The following is a 10,961-nucleotide window of genomic DNA, read 5'->3' as shown; positions in this document are numbered from 1 at the left end:
AATATAATATAATATAATATAATATAATATAATATAATATAATATAATATAATATAATATAATATAATATAATATAATATAATATAATACAACCTTTTAATTAAATACAAACGAACCAACTATTCTTCCTATTTAATCAACAATTAGACCGATTTAGAATTTGTGAAAAATAAAAACAAACACTTAAATTAACCACACATATTAATTGAAACTATACTTATGGTTCCTCTCAATTCAAAGCAGGTTCCTGAGTTATGAAATAACTCATTTGCCAATAAAAATATTTAGAAATCATCAAATATTTATCACCACGTCAAAATATCAAATTAATAATTTGGTATGAACAATAAAGCTAATAAAAGGTATAACTTTGTTTTATCAAAAAAAAAAAAATCAATACATAATTAAATAAGACATCTTAGCTGCTATAAACATTATTATTATTATTATTTATTGTAAATAGTATAGTGAGTCTAAAGGGATCGGTTTTTACTTAATGTTGTGAAGCATAGTAAAATATTTAAAGTTAAGTAAATGTATACGGTGTACATGAGCCTTATTAGCCTTCAACCTTTCAGGTCGACATTTCAGTTTGTTGCTTTGTTTTATTTCTGAAGATGATATAATCAAACCCATTCATTCATGCGTTGTATAGCTGAATAAAAATCACCAAAAATCGATAATATGAAAATGGAAAATTGAAAGCCTAATTGGACGGTATTTAATACATGTGTCTGTATTTGCTCTGCTGTCCCCTGGGAGCGTGTTCCTGATTTCTGAGGCTTGTTAAAGAAGGGCTCCTGGGAATATTCCCTCGTGGGAATCCCCACCCCCCTCATTACCATGGCGCGTGGTGTCCGTGTCAGTTGAACCAGTGCAACAGATGGTCTGGATATGGCACGCGCCGGACACGAGGGTCCCCCCCCTTATGGAAACCAACACCCCGCAGGGTTCATTTAATCAGCCTAATCCGACAGATCGGAGGAGGAACATGAACTTGAAGAGCAAGAACGCAAATGTGTTCCTATAGTAACAGTTTTATACAAAAAACACAGCCTTAGTCACACTAAATACATGCAGGACATAAACATAAAATGTAGGGATGTTCGATATTAACTTTAATTTATTAATTTTTAGCTAATTTTATTGCCATTATCACCTGACACTATCACCCATCCCTAACAAAATGTGATGAATATTTGAGTCATTAATTATTTCTGTCGTATCATTTTTAAAATTGGACATCTTTTGACAAAAGAAGCCAACTTTCATCGTGGAGTGGATTATTGTTACATCAAGGGTGATTTTACCGGAAGTCAGTGTTTCTCAAATGGCGGTACGTGTACCCCTATAGGATACGCGATGGCTCTACAGGGGGTACTTGAGAAAGAGAGGGAGTGGGAAAGTGTCAGTCATGGTACTGGAAATGATAAAACTATAGAAATAAATCTATTCAGGAGCCACTAAATCAGTGTTTTGCAGCCTTAGGATTGGGACCCCATGTGGGGTCACCTGGAGTTTAAATGGGGTCACCTGAAATTTCTGAAAAATAGAAATGTTTTTGAAATTTCTTAATTAAAATTGTTTTTTAAAAAAACATACAATGTTAAACAACTGTATTTCTATACTTAAGCTTTGCAAAATATAAATCTAGTTAAACTAAAATGTAGTAAAAAAATAAAAATAAAATGAATAGAAAAATGAATAGAAAAAAATGTCTTTGGGGTCGCCAGAAATTCTTGATATCAAAATGGGGTCACAGTAAAAGGTTGTGAACCACTGCACTAAATAGTGCTTCTTTCCACTTATTTACAAAATGAGATTATTTCAAACGTGTGTTATCACTCGTCCGTTCCATCATTATGCTCTATAGTTGTTTTTAAATAGTTTTCTAAGCAAAATGTTGTTGTCAGACAAAGAATGTACTTGGATTCAGAAATAAGAGAAAAGGGTACTTGAGCCAAAACAGTGTGAGAACCACTGATGTTAGTCATGGGTGTGACAGATACACCTGAGTCAGTGCATGGATTTATTGTCTTTCCCGCCATCGTTTGGTGAAGCAATGTATTACAACACATTTCACATTTTTTGTACTTTGAAAGGGGTCTGCAACCTTTACTCTACAAGGAACCATTTAACCTCATCTCACCTGGATTAAAGTGCTCCTGGAGCCGAAAAAAATACCTTCTCAATGAAGACAATACAGTGAATTAAATTCTACAGTTAAAATGATACAGAATAATGTTTGATTTAATTTGATTTATATTAATCAAGCCATTGCATAAGAGTCGAAGAGCCACATGAGGCTCCAGAGCCGCAGGTTGCAGACCCATGCTATATGACATATTTACAACCGAAAACAAACCCTACCAATAGTGTGTAAAAACTACTGAACAAACCTATCAGTAAATATGTTTGTTAGGTTTAGAATCCAAATCAGTGTGTGAATAATGAGCACCTTCCAGGTACATTTGATCATTGCTGGGTCGTTGAAAGGAAACCTAATTAATATTCTATTTAGAACTTTTATATTATATATTTATTATACACACACACAAAACAAAAATGCATACAGATATTTTGCATGTAGGTCACGGGCAACGTTCATCACATTGAGGGCCACATTAATGGGATTGTTCAAGCCGAGGGCTATATAAACACTTACGTCAGTATTTAGAATAATGACCAATCTGAGCATTAAAAAAAAAGAACACATAAAAAGGGTTTGTCTTGTTTCGTATTATTTTGGAGTAATTTACGTGTGTTTCTAGTGTTTTTTCAGAATCAGAATCAGAATCAGAATCAGCTTTATTGACCAGGTACAGTTTAGAACAATACGAGGAATTTGACTTGGTAGTTGCAGTGAAGAAGACACATCAACACACCGGGGCAGCCTTTTGTATTGTTTTGTGTCTTTTTGTATATCTTTCATTTATTTTTGTATATTTGGATCCAGTGTTTTTTCAGTACGTTTGTTTTATTTTTATTTTTAGTCATCTATGTGTGTTCTTAGAGTAAATTTGTGTCATTTTGGTATTGCTTTGTATTTTTTCAGTATTTATGTATATTTGTATTCTTCTTGTGTGTTCTTTAGAGTAAATGTGTCTAATTTTTCTGTAATAATGAACAGTATACTTCTTTGAGTCATTTTCTGTGTTTTTTCTGTTTTTGGAGTCATTTTGTGCATTTACTATAGGGCCGCATAATACCACACTGAGGGCCACATGTGGCTCTGTCACATGTACAGCCTTGTTCTGTCAGTTTGAGCCTGTGACACTCTTTTATTTGAAAAAGGTGGTCGGTCAAATGAAGCTCACTGGTTCACCCTGTGATCCCATTTCCCAGCGCCTGTTCAAAGACATGTTTCCCACAATAGCACCCTTTGTTTTGGATTGTGTAAATGGATGCCTGCAAGTTTCAAACATGCCGTTGCTCAGCCATTAATTACCAAGCTCCCTTTTTTCTCCAAAATTTTGGAGAAAATTGTTTTCAATCAGCTGATTTTTTTTTAATTTATTTTTTATTGATTAGCATGAAATCCCTTAGATTTTTCATTCAGGTTTAGAACATCCACAGTACTAATATTAAGGGTTTTTAATGATATATTTATGTCTACTGATTCTGACCACACTGTGGCTTTGCTGCTGTTGGACCTGACCGAATCATTAAATCATTGAAAATTTGGTCAGCATTCGGGAATGTGCTCTAGAATGGTTCAGATCCTACCTAACAGAGAGGAGTTTTTGTGTCAAAGTTGGGGACAGTGTTTCCTCCACAGCCCCCCCTGTCGTATGCAGTACCGCAAGGGTCCATCCTCGGGCCACTCTGGTTTTCATTGTATCTGCTACAGCTACAATCTGTCCTCCGTAGATTTGGGGTGTAATTTAACTTGTATGCTGATGACAGCCAAATCTATTTATCCGTTAAGCATGAGAATGCATTTAGTGCCACTCAACATTTGGAGTGCATTGATGAAATCAAATCCTGTCAAGCCCACAGTTTAAAATCTTGGAGTGAAAATGGATCAAAATTGGAAAATTGAAAAACAAATTGTGCTGTGGTGAAGGCAAGGTTTTTATCCTCTTTGAGGCCTCACTTTCAATGCATCATTTTGAAATATTGATCGATGCTTTTGTCAACACGGCTGAACTATTGTAAGGCCATGTACACCGGCATCAGCTAGTACTCGCTCACTTGCTGGTTAAGACGCTGCAGCACGCCTTCTGTCTCTCAAAAACATGATCATAATTCACCTGTTCTGTCTTCCCTTCACTGGCTCCCAGTCCACTACAGAAATTCTGTTGTTTGTTTTGAAATGCCTCACTGGCCATGCCCTGTGTTATCTGTCTGACCTGCTCGTGTCCTACGCCCCAGCATGTTCACTCAGGTCAGCAGATCAAGCGTTGCTTTTGGTTCCTCAGACTCATCGCAAACTTAGAGGAGACCGAGCGTCTTCTGTTGTTGGTCCCAAACAGTGGAATGAGCTGCTTCCACAGGGCGACTCCCTTCCTATATTTTAAGACACGCATGTTCTCTTTGGCGTTTAACCAGTATTGAAAGTGACTTTTATTGTTCCAATTGTATTTTGTGGTGCTACTGTACTGTTGTATTTAAAATTGTATTTTTATATTGCCTTGTTGTACAGCACTTTGGTCAACTGTGTTGTTTTTAACAATGCTTTAAAAATAAATTAGATTGGATTTAGTGTTGTTGTCACCCATATCTATTAAAACACATGTTAAATAACCAATACATATTATCAGTTCCATACTATACATGTAATCATTTTGCTGTATCTTATAACCTGCTTTGGTGAGTCAGATAGTGACAGCTCTCCAACAGGCCACCAGGTGGCGCTGCACAGTTTATGGACCACAGGTAACCATGTGACGCTGATTTCACCTCACATGTATAATTCATACATGTGAAGCCGTGCACAAACAGGACAGGACACGCGCTTCAACAGGTGATTTAATGAAACCATGTTCAGTAGTGTTTCACAGCCTCACACATGCCGCAGGTGAGTAACTTTCCCAGGCTTTACTGAGACTTTAAAGCACTGGCTGTTCGTACTACTCCTTTAATTTCTGAGCCGATTTCCAGAAAGCAGCAGTAACCTGTAACAGGCTCAGCGATCCTCCCCCTGATGGATTATTTAAGAGGCGCTCAGTCCCATGTCGCCATCTGTTAGAGGAGGAAAAACACGGGGGAACGCGCTCACACATCTCTCAGGTCAGACTGCAGCTTTCCACGATGATCACGAACTAGTTTACACGTGTTTGGAATAAAGTTGTCCTCGGGCGGATAACTGTTGGTTTGTCTCTCCGATGGAGCAGCTTGTAAATATAATGAGTCTGACATCAAAGTGACATGGAGCCGTGACTGAGACACCAGGACCTGCTGCTGACTGACCCAATCCGAGGCTTAGTGAGTGCAATGCCGAACCCGTGCGCGCCGTGAAACCATCCGTGCGTTCCTAGGAGGGAAGGAGTCCGCCTGCAGCTGCAGCTATGGTGGTGGTGGAGGTGGAGGGCGACAGGACGCTGCTCGCTGCCCGACAGGGCGACCTGCAGACGCTCAAAGCGCGGTTAGCGGCCAAGGCGCTCACCCGCGACCTGAAGGACGCACTGGGGGCTACACCCGTCCACCACGCAGCCCGGGCCGGGAAACTCAGCTGTCTGCGCTTCCTGGTGGAGGACGCGGGGCTACCGGGTAACTGTTTGGCCCACAACGGAGCGAGCCCCGCGCACGATGCAGCGGCCACGGGTAACCTGGCGTGTTTACAGTGGCTGCTGACGCAGGGTGGCTGTGGGCCGGAGGTGAGTGTGCAGATCTGTTACTCATAGATTCATCATAGAAGATGCTGCAGCTGCACTTATAGCAACAAGGGCATCAACACCTACAAAATAAGTTTGATATAAACAATTTACTTAATTCTTGTCTGATTATCTTATGAAGGTCTGTCTGTTTACCTGATTGTACCTGATCTGAGAAGCACATTATAATGTCATTAATATAAAACATTTAGAATACTGACCAATCTGAGAGGATTAGATGAAATTTTTTTCTACGTTTTGGTTGCTGTTTTGTGTTTTTGGAGACATTTTGTGCATTTTTGTTATTGTTTTGGGCGTTATGAGTTCATTTTTGTAGTCATTTGGGATTGTTGGAGTCATTAATGTGCAATTTAGGTTTTTTTTTTCAATATTGTTTTTGTATATTTTGTGTATATTTGTTTAGAGTAGAGGCACAATTTGTCCTTTTGTGCATTTTCCTGTGATTTTTAAAACGTTTTGGGAGCCATTTTTGTCCTTTTGTGTGTTTTTGTAGTAGTTTTTTGCGTTTACTTTGGGAGCCACTCAGTACTGGCCCAAGGGCCACATATGGCCCCTGGGCCACCAGTTGTCGAACACTCCATTACTGTTGCTCGACAATCAGCATATAGAGGAGTTTAGAATAAAAGCCTATTTTCTTATTTATATTTGATCACAGAGTGGTTACATCCATAAAGAGGAAGGGCAGGTGGATATCACATTAAAAATGAAATGTTAGTGAGTTATAGATAATATTGGTTTGATAAACAACAGTAATCCAATCCAACTTTATTTGTTAAGCACTGTAAAACAACCTCAGCTGACCAAAGTGCTGTACAGACAAAAATAATGTACATCACAGCTCACATGAGGTAAAATTACATTTGAAATACCAAATAAATTAAAAGGCATAAAACCTGAAATACAAAGTAAATAGAAAACTCTCTATTTGAGTTCACATTTGGCTGATACAACAGGAAAAAAAGTGTGATTCATGAAACATTCGTATTTGACCAATCCCAACGTACAAATGATTGGGTGTTGTAAAATCCAGCGGCTGAATTCAATCATCATTAACTTATTACGCCCTCCTGTTTTGGAGGCCCCGCCCACTGAGGTCAAACAAGAAAAGAAGCCTTTCCGAGATGAAAATCGGCATCCTCACATCTGAGGTGGAGCAAAACAAAGATATGCTTTTTGACGGTGTGAAAAACGCATTTAAACGCTCTGTGGAGGAGAATCAGCTATACCCAGCTTGTGACGTCTGCCCCCCTGTGTGCGCTGTGAGCAACTTCACAACAGGCATCCTGGAGACGCACAGATATGACATTTATTTCGGCCTCAGTCCGCAGGCTTTAGACAAAAAATATCACATCAAAAATAAATTAACGTTTAAAACGCTTAAAAAAAAAAAAAAAAAAAAAAAAAAAGCTTTAAAAACGACTAATGGTTGTTCCTTGTCTGTGTTTATTATGCCTTTAGCCAATTTCACCTATAATTCATAACAGTACCGATTACTGCAGTTCAGTCCCGTGTGCGTACTGGGTGAACCTATATACTCCTGCTTGGTAGCAGAGTTCATTAGCGCGGTTATACAGTATTTTGTGAAAGGAAAACAAAAAAAGTGGTATCAATCAGAACGTGGGCCTTTTTAAAATTCATTTTGTTTTGTTTCATTTATTTTAATAATTAGTTTAGATCTCTTCTGAATGTGTTTCTGCTTATGCTTAAATGACAGCTGAGGGTTGTTTAATATTTATTTTGAGTCTCAGTTAGATTTGGCAGCTGCACCGCAAATCCACACACTCAGGTTTGCGAACACGAGGTCAGACCTGACGTGAGATCTGATCGTAGCGTTCGCTCACGTCGAAATTGACAAATACCGAAGCTTGTTTGAATTTGGTCGAATACACATCGTACGCTCAGATTTGAACGTACGAACGGTTGATAAATGAGGGCCTTTGAGTTTGTAGTTTAAAGTACAGTATGCCATTTAAAAAAAAAAAAAAAAAGAGATGTAAAAGGTTGAAATTGCTGCTTGAAAGTTTGTTTTATTTCCACTGTAAACATTATAACTGAGAATCACTCAACTAATTTGTTGCCTTGCCTCGTGTACCAAAGGTAGTGAAGTATGCAAAGCTGGGCTTGCAAATGTAACATCATTTACTGTATATTGAGCACACAGCACCATACGAAGAGCACATAAAGATAAATGTGTGCAGTTGAAAAAAGGACTACACAATATAAAAAAAAATACTAATAAATAATAACACCAGTTTTAATTAGCGCTTTTTTGGACACTCAAAGTGGCTTTACAGAATTAAGGGATTATTTTTTCACTCCACAGTTAGTGGTGGTAAACTACTGTTGTAGCCACAGATGCCCTGGGGCATACTGATGGAAGCGAGGCTGCCATAGTGCGCCATCCGCCCCTCTGACCACCACCAACACTCACTCACTACATTCATACTAGGCAATGTGGGTCAAGTGTCTTGCCCAAGGACACAATGACAGATACCACTGGGGTGACTGCCTCCCCACTGTGGCACCTTGAATTCTCAGTGGTCTCCCTTCCACCTACTAACCAGGCCCAGACCTGCTTAGCTTCCGAGATCTAACAGGATCAGGCAATGATAGGCTGGTTTGGCATTGGCCACACTGGTTTATTTGTTTTCATTCAAAAGGATGCTTGATAATGTCACCCTTTTACATGCAAACTTGTCTTTACAGTTAATCTTTAACCCTCAAACTACCGATACCTCATGTCAAAAAGATTATTTTGCCCTTACAGTTTGTTCTTTGTCGATGTAAATATATTCGAACTAAGGTTTAGGCTTGGAATTTTAACCCTTTGAGTGCTGGAACTTTTGACTGTTCAACGCCAACTTGTTTAGCACATTCAAAACAGTACAACAAAATACAACAATGGCTCAAATGTGTAAAATATTTGTTTAAAACACCGGCTAATAATAATTCTTCTGATAACTGGAATATTAACGATGGTTTAGAAACACATTTTGAAGGAAGAAGCTTTGGAAAAATGACCAAATATTCATTTGGTAAGTCCAAAATCACAAAAAAATGATAGAAAAAACTCAAAACAAAAATAGACAAAATTACTCATAACACACAAAACAACAACAACAATAGACAAAATGACTCCAAAGCTACAAAATTACATAAAGAATACACAAAGAAAACTCTAAAAACACACAAAACTAAACAAAGTGACCCACAAAACAACAAATATACACATCAAAATCACAGAAAACTGCACAAAAGGACAACAAAGTTTGACAAAATGACTCATAACACACAAAACAGCATAAATACACATAAATGACTCAATAAACACAAATGGACTCATAATACAAAAATCGAAAACAAAAATGCACAAAACGACTCATAACGGACACGCTGACTCTAAAAACACAAAAAATGACAACAAAACAACAACAAAATTCCACAAAACAACCCTGAATACACACACAATGACAACAAAATACACAAATATAATTCCAAAAACACAAAATGACTCTAAAAACACACAAAACTATATAAATTGACTCAAAAAACACAAAATGACCAAAATAATTCAACACAAATTGACTCCGAAAACACATGCTCCAAGAGCATCAAAAACAGTCATTTGTTCCTTCCGGTGTTAATGCCCAGATTGGTCGTTATTGTAAATGCTGACATAAATGCAAATCATGTGATCATCGGATCAGACGATCACATTTTTGTGGCCCGGCTGTGATAAAAGTGTCCCTTCTCTGCTCCGCACAGTGTGTGTGAGGGGTCCAGCTTCTGACAAAGACGTACGTGTCCACCTCCATCATCGTGTTTTCCATCTGTTTGCATAATGCAGTCTGCCTCATCAGAACGACAGTGTTTGTTGCGACTGGTGGAGGAAACAATAAAGACCAATGAAAAGCAGGCAAAGCAGTAATGCCTAATAAATAGGGATACAACCTTTTCACTTCCGATATGATACCGATATTGCAGCCTTTCGTATTGGCCGATACCGATATTGATCCGATACGATATCAGCACAAATCATACATTCTTTTGACATAGTTTGTAGTGTGGAATGTTAGAAAAGGCTTGATCAAGTGATGTCACTCAAACAGAGAACAATAGTAGGTATGAGAAAAACTGACCCCTTTATTATTAACCAATTGGTTACATACATTTTAACCTTCAACATAATATCTACACTACTCTACAATTGAATAAAATAAATAAAAAATAAATTATAAGACCAGCACCAACGTTTAGGTCCATTACTGAACCACAGTCACCTATGGATAGAAGTACTGGAGCGGAAAATTTTATCGGAGCTTATATCAGGGATTTTAGATGCAGTACGATAAAATCCGATACTCGTTTTCTCGCTGATATCGAACCGATATCAATATCGGATCGGTACATCTCAAGTAATAAAGAATAAAACAATAAGGGCAATGAAATGTGGAGAAATACACTACAGAAATGTTAAATGAGATGGGAGCCAATGTAAATATGGCCAACCATGGGTACTCCCCAGGGATTGTATTTAAAGATACAAAATCGAGCAAAACAAGTGCTTTAAATGTGTTTTTTAGATACTTGTGCACATATATTATTTATTGTTTACACATTATACACACCTTATGTTATATACATGACTAGTGCAGCTCCCCTTTAAACAATAGTGGTTTAATGACAAAGTAATTTGAGCTTTATCATCTTGTTTCCATCACTTCTTACAGTCCACAGACAAGCATCACAGAACTCACTGATCAGATACTTGGCAGGCATTAAGGAAAACCTATCAGTTACCACTTGACACGCAATCTTCCCCATGGATGCTCACTGTTGTGCACTTTCACTTTTTCACTATTTTTTGTCATTGGCTTTGTGTTACTAAACTCTGCTTTTGGTCTTTATCTAATATCGATGGTGTTAATTTGTGGCACTTAAAATTATTTTAAAACCTTCTTTTATCCCCTTCGGTAAGATTGTGTCACCTTTTTAGTACTTTTGATGGTAAGTAATGTATTAATTCTTTAAAACAGGGGTCTCAAACTCATTTTAGTTCAGGGGCAAAATACAGAATATTTGAGGTAGAGAAAAGCAATTACATTATTCGCTCTAGGTTTGCAC

At 37.8% G+C, this 10,961-nt stretch overlaps 1 protein-coding gene across 4 annotated transcripts in view; it reads left to right on the top strand.

The window, feature by feature from the left end:
- Positions 1 to 4,946: 4,946 nt before the first annotated feature.
- espn (espin) overlaps positions 4,947 to 10,961 on the top strand; it is a 75,268-nt gene continuing 69,253 nt past the window's right edge. For all 4 annotated transcript variants that reach the window (XM_028453694.1, XM_028453695.1, XM_028453692.1 and 1 more), the window contains exon 1: positions 4,947 to 5,819. In XM_028453694.1, coding sequence (XP_028309495.1) covers positions 5,511 to 5,819 — 309 coding nt within the window. In that variant the 5' untranslated portion in view covers positions 4,947 to 5,510. The remainder of the gene's footprint in view (positions 5,820 to 10,961) is intronic.

The sequence above is a fragment of the Gouania willdenowi genome, chromosome 7, assembly GCF_900634775.1.
Source record: "Gouania willdenowi chromosome 7, fGouWil2.1, whole genome shotgun sequence".
NCBI lineage: Eukaryota > Metazoa > Chordata > Actinopteri > Blenniiformes > Gobiesocidae > Gouania > Gouania willdenowi.
The sequence above is the reverse complement of the archived record's forward strand: the minus strand, read 5'-3'. Positions and strand labels throughout refer to the sequence as shown.